This window comes from Scatophagus argus, chromosome 4, assembly GCF_020382885.2.
Source record: "Scatophagus argus isolate fScaArg1 chromosome 4, fScaArg1.pri, whole genome shotgun sequence".
Lineage (NCBI taxonomy): Eukaryota > Metazoa > Chordata > Actinopteri > Scatophagidae > Scatophagus > Scatophagus argus.
Window position 1 is genome coordinate 18,329,934 of NC_058496.1, and position 19,623 is coordinate 18,349,556.

The following is a 19,623-nucleotide window of genomic DNA, read 5'->3' on the forward strand; positions in this document are numbered from 1 at the left end:
GTGGTCTTATTGTGTTACTGTGTTTGACATAACGTTTGCACACGGAATCCATCGATAGGTGAAAATAAAGCCTGTCGTTGTAATTATGCTGCTGTTAAGTTACTGTAAGTAGTAGTAGCAGGCGCCGCATGTGTAGTGAATAATTATTAACTGAGCGGATATTTTCTCTGGGGAACATGTTTCTATACGGACAGAAAATCCGTTGCACCAGCTGGCGTTTGACTTCACTGGTATTTTAGCTACAGCTGACTTTTTGTTTTTGTAAAATTAGTTCATAAGTTGTACCACACACAGTTACAAGATGTTAACTAGACGACACGTTTTGTAACTCGACTGACGTTAGCACCATGATTACTTAAAAGAAACCTGCTTGTTAAGAGTATTGCTGACTAGCAAGTTGTGTTACAAGATACTGATTTGGAGTAACGTTAGTAACTTGTCGTCCAAAAAAATACCTAACTGTACTATAGTTTAAGTTGACATAACTAGGTGTACATAATGCTATAAGATCAGCAAATAATTTGGTGCAGGAAACCAGCGTTAATTATCTTTACTAATGTTATTGTTCGACATCCGATAATACCTGCTTTGACAGGATGATGCTGAACTCTACAGTATACTTGGGACTGAATACTGTGTTGATTAGTCGCTAATTTTGTGGAGCTTTTAGTCAGTCATTACATTCAAGTATTGAGCAAATAATTCGTCTTAGACTTTTTATTATTGTTTATGGTAACACCAGAATTTCCGATGAGGTTTTCTGTTTTGTCACAGAGACATGCCTAATTCCATTCAGAATACTTCTGAATTGAGTTATGCGTTTCTGATTTGTCTTCACAGCCTACTTTGTAGAGCACAGTCTTTAAGGAATTACAAGTGTCTTCTTAATATACAGCATTCGGCGTATTAAAGACACAAACTAGCTTTAGATGGAATGTAATAAAATCACAAGTGACTCCTTGCGATTAGTCGGCCATGAATTCACGTGGGCCACCCTGACCAGCAGACCCGTGTGTTAATGTGAAGCTGTTGTTTCTCCGCTCCTTTAGCTATTAGCGCAGTTGAATTTCTGGCCGGTGGACACAATGGAGGAAGAACCAGAGAGAGCTAAGCGCTGGGAAGGGGGCTATGAGAGAACATGGTAAGACTGTGAAACTCTGGGCATTTTCAACTTGAGACAGTTTGATGTCATTTGATTCAGCATTGTGGAATTGATGTATTCTCCTACAGGGAGGTGCTGAAGGAGGATGAATCCGGCTCACTCAAAGCCACAGTGGAAGAGATCCTGTTCCAGTCCAAAAGGAAAAGGTGTGTGTGGGTGTGTAGGTTGTCCTCTCTGTGTGATGTATTTGAGACCCACTGTTCTCTAAGTTATAACTCAGTCATGTAACATTATCACTATTGTACATTTGAATCCATTTGGAAAGTGTATTTTTCTTCTAATACCCACAAGTGCAATGTATGATATACTACTATATTTTTTGTGGAATCCTTTCCTCTTGCTGCCAAATGACTACATATATATATGTGTGTGTGTGTGTGTATTTATTTTAAAATTCCAGTCCTAATTCCAGCTAATTCTCTAATTCTCCAAAATGTTATTGCTGTTGCTGTTGTTAGTGCAAACTTAATGCCACCTTGTTTCCTCCCCAGGGTGATAGAAAGCCATGGTCAAGTGAGGCTTGGGATGGTGAGTTAGTTCTGTCTCCTTCCTAATCAAAGTTGTTCCTCTCTCATTCTCTGCACGATTCCACATCCCGAGTTGCTTCTTGTGAATATGGCAAAGCAAGAGTTTTGAAAATTCTTTTGACATTTAATGTTAGTAAATAATCTGCACTCTGCTGTCTACATGTGTATCTCCTGAAGTTATTAGTCACTGTTTTAATCCCCATCTGCTTCAAAAAAGTGTAACAGTCACATACATGTATGAGTAATTGAAGTTAGAAGATGCAAGTTACAGCAAACGAGTGAGAAAGCTCACGTTGAGCAAACCTTCAGCTATGTCTGGAAAATGTAAATTGCAGATGTTGTGGCTGACCAAAGACATTTACAAAGACTGGCTTGTCTATAACACAGCACAACTGAGAAGTGGTCACGCACTCAAGCCTCTCTCTACTTTTAAGTATTGTCTATGAGATTCTGTAAAGCCCCTCAGTTTTCATTATAAAAATTCTTAGTGTTGACCCCTCACACTATGCCCTGTCGAGCTGTTCAGTGTTAAACAGGAGTGATTTTGGCATTGGAACACTGCACTACAAACCAATTTGGACACCCTGGTGTTAGCCTAACATTAAGTGCTGTATTGGGACAAGTGGGTTTTGCTATGAGGAAACTAAGATCTCCTGATTAGAATGTATAATTGCCAAAAACCTCAAAATATTATGGGATGTCCTGTGCTTTAGATGCGTCACCTATATGTGGTGATTGACTGTTCAAGGAGTATGGAAGACCAGGACTTGAAACCAAACCGCCTCACTTCGACTCTGAAGGTAAATTCTGTCACAGACTCGTCACACTGTGCACCAGCAGCCATTCCATATCATTAAATGTAAAGTGCCTTCCCTTTAATTCTTTTTCTCTTCAGCTGATGGAAGCTTTTGTCGATGAATACTTTGACCAAAACCCCATTAGTCAGGTATGTTCACACACTCACAAGTTCTGTGCAGGTTTTACAATAACCTGTATTACTTTTAAATCCCTTCAGCTCTTGTTTTAACACAGCAGGTTCAGCTTTTTGTTATTCTCATTATTCTTGTGTAAAGATGCGTGTTGTGATAGCAGATGTTGTAAGTACACAGGAGATGTGGGGTTACCCACCCTGTTCCCCTGACCACCATGTTATGGCCAGCTTAAACAACCTTCAACAAGCAGCCAGGGGCTGTTAAGTGACACCATGTGCAATGTGTCCTCAGGTGGGCATTATCACCACGAAGAATAAAAGGGCTGAGAAGCTGACTGACCTGGCAGGTGAGGGTCACGTAAAAGGATTATGTTAGACTCCACTCCTCAGTGTACCCCTGTGCATATATTGCAAGCTTATGAAAGATGCATCTCATCTTGAATTTTAAACTTCTGATTTTCACTTAACCTTTTAACATTTTCTGACCTATTAGATTTTTACTGTTTCTGATCTCCCCTATTGCTGTTGATTGATTCTGTAATGTGTAATCGTTCCACTTTCATTTAAAATAAGTTTGAACTTCAATATATATTTGATTCTTCTTGTGCTCCCCGTACAGAATGATGAAAAGTTATTAGGTTATCTTTTTAAAGTCCAAAGGCAGGTTATCTTTGTCAGACTTTCTCATTAAAACCAGGATTACTGCAACAGAAAGAAATTACAACATTTATACTAATATTGCATGAATAAACCAAGTGTCTCCACCATCAGCTGCACAGAGAAAGCTACACCTTCCGGTGATTTTTGTTTTTTTGCCTCTGTCATCTGTTGAAATTTTTCAAGTAGTGTTGGCTGTCAGCCACATCCTCCAGTCTGCGAAGTTATCCTGTGCAGTTTTAATGTACTTCGATGTTGTTTTGTTTCACCAGGAAATCCAAAGAAGCACATTGCTGCTCTGAAGAAAGCGGTGGACACTGTGTGTGTGGGAGAGCCATCATTGTACAACTCTCTCAGCTTGGCCATACAGACCCTCAGGTAGGCTCCCAAAGACCATATCATACAGAGACCCAGCATTCCCCCAAGCGACAGCGGTGAGGAAAAACTCCAACTGAGATGCATAGCAACAGCAATAATAACAGAAATAATAGAACTAGGGGCCAGCCTCAGCCAGCCCTAACTATAAGCTTTAAAAGGAAAAGTTTTAAGTCTACTCTTAATTGTAGAGAGGGTGTCTGCCTCCCAGACTGAAACTGGTGGGTGGTTCCACAGGAGAGGAGCTTGACAATTGCATGTTTTGGATTGGTTTCTGTTATGCTACTGAATGTCATTCAGCTGCTGCCTGTCTTTGCATTAAGGCACATGCCCGGACATGCGAGCCGGGAGATCCTGATAATCCTCAGCAGCCTTACCACATGTGACCCAGCCAACATCTACGAGCTGATTAAGGTGAAGGCACAGTGGCCGGTGTCCACTTGCTCAGCTGCTAGGCTTAATTTGTTTCCGTAATTTTAGCTTAATATGAATGTAACTCTGACTCTGTCCCCGCTCTGTCAGACCCTGAAGTCTCTAAAGGTGAGGGTGTCAGTAATCGGCCTGTCAGCGGAGGTTCGTGTGTGTACGGTGTTGACCAGGGAAACGGGTGGCTCGTACCACGTCATTCTGGATGAGAGCCACTTCAAAGAGCTGCTGATGCTGCATGTCAAACCTCCTCCAGCCAGTTCCTCATCTGAATGCTCTTTAATACGCATGGGTCAGTATGCAGATGCTGTCTCCATCCAGGAAATTTATTCAAACTTGGCACAAAAGTCCAATTGGACATTAAAGATAAACTGATTGGATTTTGGTGGTCAGAGGTCGCTGTGACCTCACAAAACTCCATTTTAGCTTTAACTCAAGAAATCATGCTCTAATTATGACACAGTTTCACACCGTCCATTATTCAGCACCATAACTCAGGAACAGAAGTGCAGATTGTGATCATATTTCACATTTGCTCAGATACTGAAGTGGTGAATGATGATTTTGCAGCAACATCCATATTTACAGCATTTTAGTCCACCACAAGCTCAGACAGGGAAGGCACCAATGAAATGGCTCTTTATTTTTTGAGGCTGAGTATTTGTTCTGAGGTTGACTGACTGGAATCCTGTGATCTCTCAGGTTTTCCTCAGCACACCATGGCCTCTCTTACTGACCAGGATGCCAAGCCTTCATTCAGCATGGCGTAAGTAAAAAAACAACAACAGTGTGAATCACCACCATGTGCCATAGTGAATTTTCTCTGTCACGTGTTGCACCTGTTGTGTGTCTCCCAGTCATCTGGACAGCAGCAGTGGATCAGGTCTGTCTCTGGGGGGATACTTTTGTCCGCAGTGCCATGCCAAGTACACAGAGCTTCCTGTGGAGTGTAAAGTCTGTGGTATGTTCTTTTTGCTGTTGTTTTTAAAAGCACTGTGACTTCAAACTAATCAAATTACCAACACTGTCGGGTGTATGTGTGTGATGTGTTGTCTCCAAGGTTTGACTCTGGTGTTGGCCCCCCATCTTGCCAGATCCTTCCACCACCTCTTCCCCCTTGAGGCCTTCATAGAGAGTTCTGTGGAGGAGCTTCAAGAAGATAGGTGGCTCTGATACACACACTCACACACACGCACACACACACACACAGATATTGCATTGTTGCTGTGTATCTAAACCTGTTGTGATTTGGTTTCAGGTTCTGTCAAGCTTGTCAAGGGGAGCTGAAGGATAAAAGTGTAAGTTTGCTTGGTTGTGTAGAGGCCTTTCAGATGGTAGAACATACTTTCTTGTTACTTTTAAAGGAGCTCCACAGGAGCAATTTTACACATGAAGTTCACTTTACTCATGACAGGTAGAAGTATAATGCTTGTAAAAAACAGAATGATGAAGTGAAAGAGATTCCCAACAGTTACCAATGACCTTCTAGATAGGATATACTGAAAGGTATGGCATTGTGGGCATTTGAGATGCATTATAGTAATTGTATTTGAAACTTGCCACATACTGTGGATTAAAAATCAAGTTATCTTGGTCTCTACTGCATCATTTTTCATCTGTCTTTTTGGAAGTTTGTCTTTCTCAATTTGGATGACTAATAATAGCCATCCAACTAGATGGATAGATAATAGTAATATTAAGAGTAAAAACTGTGTACTTTCATTGTTTTCATTGCAACTTCAACTTCGATCCCTCTACCCACCCTTATTTATTTGCTGTCTCTGTCTGTGTTTATAGATATTCTCCTGTCCAGTATGTCGCAGTGTGTTCTGCGTGGAGTGTGATCTCTTCATCCATGACTCGCTGCATTGCTGCCCATGCTGTATTCACAGTCAGAGTGCCCCCTGATGCTGAGAGGCCAACCAATAAGGGCTCAGTGCCAAAGCTCGTGGCTACTCTGAGAACCTTGTCTGAGCTACTGTGATGTTTACCTAAAGCACATTGCTTTATATTTGTCAGAAGTGGTTTATGTGCATTGTTTATATGGTTCTGTCTGTGACATGGCAGTTACAATAAAACACATTTTTGTTTTTGTACTAATGCTCAAACACAAGAAATTTGTTGTATAGTTTCAAAACCTTATCCAGTTACTCACATGTTACTTTCAATTTGATACTCAATTTACATTTAATATTCTAAAAGTAGGTTTGGATACAGTCAAACTACTACTATTAAGTAAAATTCAATACATCACTCTTCCAATGATTGAAAAAAAAAAATCAATATGACATATTTAACAAGTGAGTTAAGCTCACTTTCATTGCGAGTGGATTTTGGGGAGTCCCAAGGTCAGGGTCATGTGAAAGCTGAAAGGTCCAGACCAAAAGTTCCCCGGCTGGATAACCACAATCCCACAATAATAATAATAATTATGATAATAATGAAATAAATAATACAAGATTCAGATCTTTGTGTCGTCATCGGTAGGAGCAGTAAGGTTAGAGGTATTCAATTCAATTCAGTTTGTTCATATAGCGCCAATTCACAACAAAAGTTATCTCATGATACTTTCCAGTTAGAGGTTAAACTTGTTTTTTTTTTTGTTTTGTTTTGTTTTGTTTTTTTCAAATTTGGGCATGAATTGCACCAATTTGTTCACAACCAACAAGTTCACGTTTTACATGCACAAATGATCACCATGGTCTGCTCATTGCAGTGAGGAGAAGGCTTTGAACAGAACATATAATAAAACAGTTAACGCAAGAAAAATGCGAAAAAGTAAATAAATAAATGGGTTCTTCCGGAGGATCCGCTTATACGTTTTACCCTTTCTTTTATTAGATATCACATTTATTTTGACTAATAGGACAACAGGACTGGTGGGAGTTATTTCTCTCCACAAGATGGCGGTGAGCTAACGACAGGTTGTCAGCAGACGTAAAACAGGAAGACGAAGAAGAAATCGTCATTTCCGGTGCCTCTGTATTTACAGGCGGGAAGGTGTACTAAAGAAACACCACATAGTTGATCATTGTCCTGTTCGGTGACAATGTCCCGCATTTTGAACGGTATCGTGGCCGTGTGTCCTGACCTGGGAATTGGGATGAATGGAGACCTGCCCTGGCATCCTGTTAGACTTGCGTAAGCCATATTGAAAGAGGTTTTGGTTGACCGTCAAAGTAGAAAGTCTCAAATAAAGCTTCAGTAAGATGTTTAAGTTGAGCTCGAGGTTAACGTTAATGTTTACACAACGAACAGCACGGGACTTTGTAGGTTGCACGGAAGCACTGTATGTGTATTAACTTTGTCTTCATTTGAATTATATGTTCTTCTTTTACAGTAACGAATTCAAACACTTCCGACAGATGACAGCGACTCCCTCTGTGAAAGGTAACTTCAGCATTGTTAATTCAACTGAATAAGCTTTTTCTGGTCCAGAGGTCGAAGTTTTATTAGTCGCATAGTGTTGCTGCGTGAACTACCTCGTTTTATACTCCTCCAATAGCTATGATGAAACTGTCCCTTCCCCTGGCAGGTCAGAGCTGTTTTTGGTGGCACACAGGTGGTTTTAATGTTGCAGCTGATTGGTTGTATATTAAACCATAAGAGAATCGGATGAGGGACTAAATAAGTAAAGACGTTCAGCGTTGTGTTGGCTTGATGTTTTCCATTGCAATAATAGTCAAAATTCTCTAAGATTAATAAAAGAATAATGTACAAACATTGCCTGTAATAAATAATAAATATGAATTCATCATAACCAGTAGCAGCAGTATTGTGGTTTATGGTGTATTTTATTTTAATATGAAAAAAAAAATTACAATTATAAAATTACAAAACAGCTCAAATGTTCAAGTACCCTAGAAAGCAGATAAGAGATCATTCCATAAAACTGTAAATCTGTTTTCCTTTTCTGCCCTCTAACTTGGTAAACTGCAGTAAAGCCTTTGCCAGTTTTAAGCCAGTAAGGAGGCTCTTCATGTCAGAGCCAAATATCAGATGCATTACAGCTCTGTCTATAATGGTCCTGTTTGTGTGTGAATAAAGCCAAAGTGACACTCATGGAATAAACACACTAATGAATGACATAATGCCATCACCAGCGATGTTAACACAACCGTACCTCCACCCAGTGCCCTCATAGTCTGTACTCCTGACCCAACCCACTTTTTGTCTCTTTATGTGTTTCAAAACAACACAGTCAACACATGCTGGAGCCTTGGATAGTGGGAATTTTAGATCTGTTAAAACTGCCTGTATATCAAAGAGAAATCCTCTAACTAATTCCAACCTTGTCGTCCTGCAGGCAAGCAGAATGTGGTGATCATGGGCAGGAAGACGTGGTTTTCCATCCCTGAGAAGAACCGACCTCTGAACAACAGGATCAACATCGTCCTCAGCAGGCAGTGCAAGTATGTGTCAGACACAGTTAATGCTGACACACCACACTGTGTACAAATAGTGTAATATTTTACTGTAGGTGTATGACTGCTTGCACATGGCAGCGGCACTACGTGAGCTTGACTAACTGGCTAAGTCAACTCCATGCTGTAGCTGATAGACAACAACTGGTGTTTTGCCACTTTAAAGTAATTGTTTGAGTTACAAACAGGAAGTTACATACCAGAACATATGTCCTATACCCAAAGGTTCAGGATGTAATAGGACCAGGATGTAATTTTATTATTAAATGAACCAGCATTATGGGCGACTATATTTTCCCCCCAAAAAAACCTTTTTCCTTTGATAATTATTAGGTTTGGGCCAGTGGGAAATATTCAAACCGGTTTGAAATCACCAGATTGGGCTGCTATACCAAGTTTTAACACTGCTCAGGAACGTTGATGCAGGGTCCAAAGGTGCTAAAGTGAAATGTTACTGTGCTTCAAGTTTTTCACAGTCTTAACAATGACCTGACAGAGAGCCATTTCTCCTCCAGAGTGCCCCCTGCAGGAGCACACTACCTGGCGGCAGACTTCAACTCAGCCCTCAGGTTGGTTGACACGGAGCTGGCAGACCAGGCTGACCAGGTCTGGGTTATAGGAGGCAGTTCTCTGTACAAGGTACTGCAAGTCTTTTGTGCAATTTAACTTACCAGCTCAGTGATCATTCAGATCATTCCTATATGTGCGTGTGGTTAAAGGTACCAAGTGATAAACACAAATCAATTCAAACCATAATAAATGAAATGGTAGTAGCTGCAAGTCTGGGAGTAATTTTTAATTTGTTTTTTTTTTCCTTTCTTTAAAGTTAGATGTCTCACACATGCTTTAATTGTTCAGTTTTTAATTTTTGTCATTTTAGGATGACTTTTTTTTTTTTTTTTTTTTTTTTGTCCACTGATCAAATGGTTAGTGAAAGTTCATTTTTTACCAGTCACTCAATAGATTACCACTTAGCTAGTTAGCTAGCAAATTTACCAACCGATTATATATTTTACCAGCATTTCATTAGTGGCTAGTGTTAATTTTGTGCCATGTTAGTGGAAAGCGTACAGAAATGCGCTATGCTCAAATAGCCATTGAATGGTCATCTTGAGTATGTGATTACAAATTAACAATGGAAAATAATTGTGTTTTGTTGAATTTTACTGTTATACCGGGTGCTGCTGTCTGTGGTGGTCATTAGCTGATATTCAACATAACACACCTCTGCGGACGCACAGATTTGTTCTTTCTGTAATTATGTGTTGGTTGCTTTGGGCTACACAGGAGCTGATGGAGAGCCCGGGGACCAGGAGACTGTTTGTCACACGAATCCTGAAGCAGTTTGAATGTGACACGTTCCTCCCTGAAATCAGTCCAGACAAATATCACCTGCTACCAGAGTAAGATCACCACACAGGTTCACCTTTTTTTTATTTTATTTTATTTTATTTTTTTGCATAATTGATGTTTATTACAAGCTGAATCTTGTTCAGTGGTTTTGGTGATATCAAATGGGTCAAGACTATGAGGCAAATTTGAAACAAACAAACATTTTATCTCAACCACTTTATTTGGAGGTCAAACTGAAACACCTGAAAAGTTGATATTCAGGCAGGAAGTTGTTCTTTAAACTCCGATGGAGTTTTGGAACAAGTTTGGGGGCTCATTTGTCGATGTTCTCAACTGAATAAGTTAAACTAACCTGAGGAAAATAAGACCCAAGTTGTAATAAATTGGAATTGCCCATAAAGGTTTTCTCAAAAATAAATTCAAACCCATTTAAAAATCAAGGTAGTAAATCCAAATGTTTTTTTTTTTTTCAGTAATGTCCCTTGAATGTGTGTCACATGATGTGTGTTATTGTGGGTTATACACTGTGCCATAACCATGTCTGTGTGCACCAGATGGGACATACAGTAAGATTTTACTTTCTCCCACAGGTTTCCAGGAGTTCCACGAGAGCTGCAGGAGGAGAATGGTATCCAGTACAGGTTTGAAGTCTACGAGAGCACTGAGCAGTGAAGAGGAAATAGCAAAAGAAACCATCCTTGCAATTGTGTATATAGGCCCCACAACGATGTAAATGCTGGAAGTGATTTTTAATATGATTTGTACAGTTGGCGGATGTGTTAGTGAAACATGATCATACATGATGCTTTGTTTCTGTGCATCTGCCAGTTATTTGTGATGGATAAACATACAGTTCTTGAATAAAATCTTCAAGTTGTCTTTAAACTTGGTGTCGAACATTGTCTTTTCTTTTTTTCTTTTATTCCCTCTGAACTCAGGCAATGGTGATGGATGAAGGAAGTTCTGCCAGAAAGTTTTATTAGGCCAAATAAACCAGTCAGGAGTTACTCAGTAAATCCTAAACAGAACATCTGGCTCAGATAATGTAAGAGCAAGTTTATGTGGTTTTTAAATGCCATGCAATTCTCTATATATTGTTCCTATTTAAGATGTGAGTCACTGTGTTGTATAAGCTCATCCTATTGGTTACACGCATCTCCTTACTGAGCAGCTGTCAGTGAGGACTAAACTGGATCACTTTTCCATGCATTCACACACAAGTTTCCATAATCCAGAAAGATTCTTTCTAATGTGCGTTTGTGGACACGGGTTGTGATGTGGATGAGAACTTGTGGCCAAATGCATTTAGACCCTCAGCATATATTGTAAATGTTTTGTACTGCATTACGATTAAGATTAAAGATTAAAGATTAAAGTGACATATTTTGTCATTGGAGGGAACTCACTCCAACGAAATTTGTTCTCTGCATTTAACCCACCCAAGTGACGTGCACACACACACAGCAAACCCGGGGCAGTGGGCGACCGCGTGCAGCGCCCGGGGAGCAGTGGGGGTTAGGTACCTTGCTCAAGGGTACCTCAGCCATGGACACCGGGACGGAGAATCGAACCAGTGATCCACCGGTTACGGGTCCGACACCCTAACCGCTGATCCACGACTGCCCCACAGTGACTTACTAGAATAATATCCTGCCCACCAAGCAGTGATTGGCCAGATGTGTGGAGGAGTGAAACTTTCAACATCTGTCATTTGTGGACATACTTATGATGCCATACTCCGAACAGGGTTCTTACGCTGGTGTGGACACGTATGGAATTTGATTTTTAAGTAAAAGAAATGAAGAGTATGGAAGAATATTTGTATTTCCAAACAATTTTGGAAATACAAATATTCTAAAATATAAAATTCAGAATTTCTAAAGATAAATTGATCATACAAGGAGAGTGTTTTTCATGGTGTTCGGAGCAAGCAGCAAGCAGAGCCGTAATGTTTCTCACTGTGTGAGAGAGCGCAGGCCAGCAAGAGCTTGATGTCATTGAAAGCCAGGCAAGAAGTGTGACGTATGACTGGACACACACTCCTACACAGAGCTGCCTCTGTACGTCACAGTCTGTAGAACAGCTCTGCCTCTAGTGCCTTATAACTACCAAATCCTGACATCCACAGCACAACACAACTAAATTAGTTTGAAAGAACGTGCAGCAACATCTTTGAACTGCCTATAGACATAGCATTACTAATAACCAAATATTAAGCTTGTCTTAGCATTTATGAGTTGTGCAGTGTTATAGTTATCAGAAGATAAAACAGACTTTTTTTCTACATAAGGAAATCATACCTGGCCATTTTAGTTAAAATGAAAAAATAAATAAATAAGATCAAGACGATGGCTGCTTTCATCATTGTTTCCATGGACACGCAAAATAACTGGGCTGCAAAGACACCTTGAAAATTAAGTAATTTTTTTTTTTTTTTAATCTCATTTTTGGTTCTTTTTTTAACAAAGGAGACTAATATATGGGAGTAATAATAACATAATAATGTTATGACAGGTAGCTCTGGTTTCTATTTCCGCTACAATGGAATTTTCTGCACAGTAGTTTTGGCTTGATTATCCCAAACGTAAAGCTTGGTTAACTTCATCAGCTTTGTGTGAACTCATTTGGCAAAGAATGAGATGTACGCTTGTTTACATGTAAAAGCCCCACAATACAGATTTAAAATAGAGGAACTGGTGTTAAATTTAAATATCATAAACAGCACTGCTGTCTGAAAACACCTTTAGATGTGGTAGACAACACACTCTACACTTTAATTAGTTTGAGTCATACTCAGGCCTTCATCCTAGAGTGTGGTGAGATAATGTATCAAGTTAAAACCCCTTCTCCAACAGCAAACAAGAAATCACAAAGTGGAATAAATGAATCAGAATGAAGAAAAGCATAGAAGACTAAATTTGAGCACTTAACACATCATACTGACATAGGTTTTTAATTTTCACAAACTGGTGAAAGGTATCAGTTTAGTTCATCTCTACATGAGCAGATTTAAAAGCTTAGAAAACCAAAATCCCCCTCAGTCAGCCATAGATTCGACTGACTTATTTTCTCAGCCTTTCTTCGTCATTGACTTCTGAATATGGTAATACGTCCATGAAGGGAGTGAAGCTCTCTGTTGTGTAATCTTCACCAAAATAAACCCGTCCACAACCTTGAACTTTCTGGTGACGTCGGCAGCACTATTGTCACTCCACACATCAACAGTCTGAATATGAGTCTTACCTGCGCAAATACTTCATCAAAGACCAATGTCTGCACTGTGGCTGCTCACAATAGGACAGGCTGTCATTGGCTGTGTGCTTCCTGCTTCTCAGCTGCCATAGGCTAGACTTTCACTCCCATCTGATATATATCAGTCTTCGCCTCCTCCTTTCATCAGTCGCTCCCCTGCACGGATGTCTGCCGTCCCTACTGGTTTCTCCTCAGCTTGTGACTGTGACCTATCAACTGGAGGGGACCTGCAATGAACAGCTTTCACAGTAGAGAATGAGACACATGCAGGTAAGTTTGTGCGCATACCAACAATAATAACTTGTGCAGAAAACATGACTGATTTATGCACTACAAGTTGTGCTTTTAAAAATAATTTGTTAGTGCATGTGCCATACATTTTTCACAACATTCAATACACTGATGTAGTAAGAAGTGTTATGTAATAATGTCAGTAGAAAGATTCATGTTTAGGGAAAGCAGACACCTCAGCACTTTCAAGTGGGGATTATACGGCTCATCTAGAACTATTATTGTCCATTTTTTGTTACAGTGTATCTTCTGCTTTCATTTACAGTATTAATGCCATGATACAGGACTTATCATGGTGAAGTCTTTTTTGTGTGAGTGTGCAAGAGACAAGAACTTTGTATCTCAATAATACAGAGACATATGACATATAAAATTATGTAGACAGCATTTAGAATGTTTATGTACAGGATGGCAAGCAGCAGGAGATATTTGTCCTTGCAGGATGATTACTGTGCTGTTCAAAGAAACATTATTCAGTCATATTTTGAACTCTGCTTTTGTGATGTACTGTCAGCATATTTTAGTGCTACTTGTGACTAAATTGGTTTCTTACAGTATGTTAGGAAATGCACATAGCCTTCTACTTGACTACATCTATAAGTAGCTCTTAACACATTCATGAAAATGTATACATACATATAAAGCATGAGCGGTTTTGATCGTCATCATCATCGTCCCAATAATAATGCTCTTTACCTGGAAGCATGGAATGAAGAAGAATGTGTGGCCTTTACATGTGAAATGATAAAATGTTATGGAATGACATTTTCTCTGCTGCCTCTCTCATTAGCTATTCTGTCTGAACTGGTGCTGGTTGAAGGCCAGGTCTGACCCCTCAAAGAAGCACAGACAGGGGTTTGAATGTCACCCTGCAGAAAAGGCGGCTATCAGAGGTTAAAATCTGCTGTTCCTCACTTAAACATTACAGTCTTGCCTAATTAACCACTATAGCAACATGCAAATGATTTTATTAAGTACCTTACCGATTTAGTATTGCACATTCATAAAGTTAGGGGACTCATAAACAGTGTGAATTGTGGATGCAGCCTCCAGGTCTAAAAAGTGAAGCCAAAATAGAACTGATTTAAGCCTGCATTCTCTCTTAAGGCCAGCAGAGAGCATCACCACTGGTTTCAAAAAGAAGTCTGATTTTATATAAGCTAACAAATGACTTTACTTCTCACTAGATTTCTCACTTCTCGATACTACAGTTTAATTAAAGAGTTTGGTCTAGACCTGCTCTAATTGGAAAGTGTCATGAGATAACTTTTGTTGTGAATTGGCGCTATATAAATAAACTGAATTGAACTGAATAGATTTCTTACCTCAGTGAACAGCTTCCTAATGAGTTTCTGTTCTCAGTTGCTAGTTTCAAGTCTCCTTCAATACAACATAATGTTCATTTTGGTCCTATTTATAGCAAAACAGACCATAAATCACCATATTCTTTAGGATGTAGCTACCTTGTGATAAGTTGTTACCACAGCATGTCCTCAGGTTCTCTGTCAGATCCAATCAGGATAGAGAGATAGCAAATTAAGGCCTGACAGAAGTGATGCTGGACATGATCTGGTTGGCTAAATAAGTTGGTCTCTTAGGCTTAGGTCGGAGGTCGTCGAAGTAGGGTCCGAGGACCCCAGGGGTCAGTGAGTTCATGTCATTGGCTCCAGCGATCCCCAGCAAAATGGAGAAAAGGTTGTTTTCACTAGAATTCCATCCATAAGTAACACAATGACACAGTGTATCATCAACACAGTTTTCATTTCATACATTTTTTTTTCACACACACACACCCCTACGCATCAAAATAATTCCTTGGTCACAGTTTCACAGACTTGGGTGATAGATGGAAACACAAGGCCACATTCACAATAGGCTGCAGAAGTGAATAAAGGCAGTCCAGGAGAGAATGACGAATACATCGTGTTCTTACATATGAGCTGGAGGGAGAAAGGAGCAGAAGTTATGTCATTTAACTGTCTGACTTCCATCGAATCATATCTTGTTCACATACAGAATCTTCCGGCATGTTTGGGTTTGTAACTGTTACTGCTATTGCATAATCTCTTCTGCTGTAAATCATATTTACAGTGGCAACTATACAAGTGAATCTCGTAAATATTGTGCAAATGCAGATGTGTGTATGCGTCATCTTCATCAGAGGTCTGACAGCTGCAGTGAGAGTTCAAATCAGCATGCAGTTAGGCTTCTTACAGAGGTTCCAAAAGGCAAAATTATGTAACATCTGCAAAGCAATGTCATGACAACAACTGCCAAATGCAGAGCTGTGATAGTAAAGGTGAGCTGTGACCATAAGTAACTTCTTGACAACACTGAATGGTCACTAAAACTCACAGGACTATCATATGTAGACAGACAAACCACTCACATTCACTATCAGTAAGGCACTCGGACAGTGCAGACTGTGCCCATGGCCAATTGCCCACTCTTCTGTCATATTTATTATATGCAAATCTGCAAGTGTGACCACTTAATGCTTGAATAGCCCTCCAGAGCTAATACAATTGTTTCAAAATATGCTTGTGTCTAGCTGAAGCATCTTCATTCCAGCTGTACATTTATTATGTTTGTATTAAAATGGGACATACTCCACATACTAAACATACATTGGGGCCCATATTGAATGACTGTTGTCATTGAGTGTCATTCGATCAATTATGTAATTTTCAGTGGATTGTTGGAACCAAGCCTAACCCATTAAAAATTAAAGTTACTCATGGTGACAACAGTCATAAACTTTTATAAAGACTCCATCATGTCCATGACGGAGTCCTTTCACTATATCATGTCAACCTTTTCATATCAGCTGCAGCTAAAAGCTAAAAGTGCATTTACTGCTGGTATGAAGTATGTGTGAGGTACCTACGTTCACACAGCACATTCTTCAGCTTCTGGGGGAAATGACTGATGCGTAGTGTTGTGTGTGCGCACTGTTCATACAGCTGACTCCAAACAAAAAAAACCAAAACAGGTCCAATCCTCCAATGCTCTGGGGCTGACCTGTGCCACAAAACACGGTTTACTCTCTCCTGTATCAGAAAATGGAGGATGATTTGTAGAAATTGGAGGAAAACAGACTTCAGGATGAAGCCCAATCATTTCTGAGCTTTTTTGTTCTGTTTTTTTTTTTTTTTTTTTTTTTTTTTTTAAGTGACAACAAAATATGGCAATGGAGCATTGGTCAGAAAAAAAACCCTCACTGCTTGAAATGTTGGAATGTTGGAATGCTTTTGAAAATGTTCACATCACTGGAATACTACTTAAGAACATATTTAATTTAATCTGACTAACATTTTTGTAATATAATTTGTATATATATATATATATAGTAATTATGTGAGGATCTCAGACTACAGATGTATAAATACGCATGGAGAACTGGGGATGGGTTCCTAGTTGTGTTATCAAACAAATGGGGTCTGCAGTTTATCTCAAGTTATAGAGTGATTGGAGGACCCACAGTTTAAAGCCACCAACAGTTAGCTAACCACCTGGCTGACTACATTTGAGAATTTAGTGTTCCTCTTCCTCTTTTGCAGGCACTGGTCTGTGTGTACTTTTGGACAAACAAGTGACATCATTCATCAAAGACACCGAAGGTGGATTAGAGATAACCAAGATCCTAACAATGGATGAGTCAACTGAGGTTCGAACAGATGGCAATTCTCTACTGAAGGCTGTCTATCTGAGTCGTCTGCGTCTGACTCGGCTACTTCTGGAGGGAGGGGCCTACATAAACGAGAGTAATGAACATGGCGAGACACCACTTATGGTGGCCTGCAAGACACACCATACAGATTCACAAAGTGTGCCCAAACACAAGATGATTCGGTATGTTCTCTCAGGATACATGTACACTATTGCTTCTTGAAAGCATGTTTTTTGAGGATTACTAGCTTCTACTTCAGGACTTTTTGAATGTAATAAATGTGATCTTTTTCCCAATAGGTATCTTCTGGAAAATGGTGCTGATCCAAACATCCAAGACAAGACGGGAAAAACAGCTCTGATGCATGCATGCCTTGAACAAGCTGGAGCTGAAATTCTCTCACTCCTGCTGAACAGTGGAGCAGATCCAACTCTGGAGGATCATGCAGGCTTATCAGCTTTGATTTATGCTGTGAATTCAGGCAATAGGGACATCCTCAGGGTTCTCCTAGATGCCTGTAAAGCAAAAGGTAAAGAGGTTATCATCATCACCACCAACAAACTGCCATCCGGCCATCACATGACAAAGCAGTATCTCAATGTCCCTCCACCTCCTGACCTTGAGGAGCGTCTGCATTACACACCTGTAGCTTGTTGCATGTCTCCACATGAGGTCCAGCTGCGAACTCCTCCACAGGGCTCCTCAGCAAGTGCTTCCCCTCAACCCGGTAGCCCCCTTCTTGGCCTCAGGGATCCCCAGTGTTTAGGGTCAGGACCCAGTCAGGGCACATCTCGACCAGGTTCTCCAATCCAACATCCTAGTCCTTTACGCATTCCTGGTGTGGATAAGCGACTCAATCTCCAGAGGCTACACTCTGAGCAGTGGTCCAAAAGTCCTACCCGGCTGCTTCAGCAGAGCCAGGCCTCCTCTCTGACAGAGGAACCAGTGCAAATAACACCTGAGGAGGAGATGCCCTTAAGGTTCAATAGCCTTGCTTTCCATGGAAGACCTCCAGCTGTTTCACGCCACCACAGCATCGATGTCAAAGACACAACAGGGCTTCTGAAAGCACTGGAGAATATGTCAGGAAGTGAGAATAGGGGAGGAGGTGGAAGAAGAGGCTTTGGTAGAAAGATGTCATATGACAGTACTGCAAGCTCGTTGCATTCTGTTTCTCACCCAAACTTGCATCAAGACAGTCTCCCCTTTCCCCAAGAACCCTGTCCTGTGGATGAAGATTCCTCTGACTGTCTCAGGCAACTTAATGTTTCCAGTCTGCAAAATGTGGTTCGCCGGCGGAACACTGGTATTGATCACTACAGTTCTGACTCTCAGCTACCACAGTTTGGCAGCCGAGACAATGGCTCCAAGAATGGTGGAGGAGCTGGAATGGGATCAGAAAGGCACAAACTGGTCAACACAGCCTCCACTCTGTCAGGATCAAGGGAGTCATTGGAGAGCTCTGTCCAGAGACGAGGCCCCGCTGGGTTGGAGCGGAGAGGCTCAGGGGCCCTTCTTCTGGATCACATTGCCCACACTCGCCCTGGATACCTCCCTCCTCTGAATCCCCATGCTCCTATACCAGATATTGGAGTCAGCACTAGCTCTTCCTACCCTTTGAGTGGAAGTAGCAAGACACTGAATAATGTTTTTACAGGGTCAAAGCCAATTCTACCCTGTGCACCTGTTTTCTTGAGAGATCTAAAGGCAAAGAAAATGCTGTGGAGACGCCACTCAATGCAGAGTGAGCAGATAAAACAGCTGGTCAACTTTAAGGAAACTTTTGGTCATTAGTATAAAATATTGGATGCATCAGAAGAAAATGCATGTGCTGTTACCACATTGCTGTATTATACCTATGATACCACCGCTGATGCCAGCTCATGTGCACTTTTAAGGCTTAGTACAGTTTAGACATTCTGAGCCTGCATTTATGTACTGTTGTTAGATTTCTCATGACAGAATTTCATATCCACATAACAGCTGCTACGACAGTGTAACTCTACATAATGAAACACAAAAAGAACAAATATAAAAATTTCCTTCCTCAGTGGATGCCGCTGCTTAGTTGTCAAGAGTTGGTTTTGTTTTAATCATGTGACCTCAGTATTCTGGTCATATGATAACAGGTGGTTGTATATGGAGAGGACGTGGTAAACCCTGGTATTGGATGTTAATGTCCACCTAGTTTGATGTCCAGTGATTTGCTGACTCCTGACCAATGACCCTTTTAAAATCACCATTGTTAGTGGTTTTATTTGTGTATTCAGACAGCTGATGTTTTTTGTTTGGTGTGATTTTATCATCCACTCTATTGCCATCTGTTGGGCCTTTCTAATAGGATGTAGTTTGTAGTCCGCACAACTGATCTTTTCAGTTGTCAGTACGGGTTTAAGATCAAAATTGATGTATTGGTATGGCAGCATGGGTATTTTGTACACTGTGGTCTTTATGCTCCTGTCAGTCTTCACAATCCCCTATCACCACTTGTTATCACATGACCCAAGTTACATTCTATCAACCAATCTATCTCCATGACATTCTACTCAACTCAA

The 19,623-nt window shown here is 40.4% G+C and overlaps 3 protein-coding genes across 3 annotated transcripts; all 3 read left to right on the forward strand.

Annotated features, from left to right (window-relative positions):
* The first annotated feature begins 103 nt into the window (after positions 1-103).
* On the forward strand, positions 104-6,174 carry gtf2h2 (general transcription factor IIH, polypeptide 2). Its single transcript, XM_046386179.1, has 15 exons — positions 104-230; positions 1,050-1,141; positions 1,231-1,308; positions 1,654-1,690; positions 2,403-2,489; positions 2,585-2,635; positions 2,913-2,967; positions 3,550-3,655; positions 3,976-4,066; positions 4,175-4,370; positions 4,781-4,844; positions 4,936-5,039; positions 5,139-5,241; positions 5,337-5,376; positions 5,876-6,174. The coding sequence occupies exons 1-15, from the start codon at positions 177-179 to the stop codon at positions 5,984-5,986; spliced, it is 1,269 nt and encodes a 422-aa protein (XP_046242135.1). The 5' UTR covers positions 104-176; the 3' UTR covers positions 5,987-6,174.
* Positions 6,175-7,037: 863 nt separating this feature from the next.
* On the forward strand, positions 7,038-10,740 carry dhfr (dihydrofolate reductase). The gene is made up of 6 exons (XM_046386205.1): positions 7,038-7,219; positions 7,419-7,468; positions 8,385-8,490; positions 9,018-9,141; positions 9,790-9,905; positions 10,446-10,740. The coding sequence occupies exons 1-6, from the start codon at positions 7,128-7,130 to the stop codon at positions 10,525-10,527; spliced, it is 570 nt and encodes a 189-aa protein (XP_046242161.1). The 5' UTR covers positions 7,038-7,127; the 3' UTR covers positions 10,528-10,740.
* Positions 10,741-16,769: 6,029 nt separating this feature from the next.
* Positions 16,770-18,862, forward strand: ankrd34bb (ankyrin repeat domain 34Bb). Its single transcript, XM_046386164.1, has 2 exons — positions 16,770-17,250; positions 17,368-18,862. The coding sequence occupies exons 1-2, from the start codon at positions 17,048-17,050 to the stop codon at positions 18,860-18,862; spliced, it is 1,698 nt and encodes a 565-aa protein (XP_046242120.1). The 5' UTR covers positions 16,770-17,047.
* Positions 18,863-19,623: the final 761 nt, after the last annotated feature.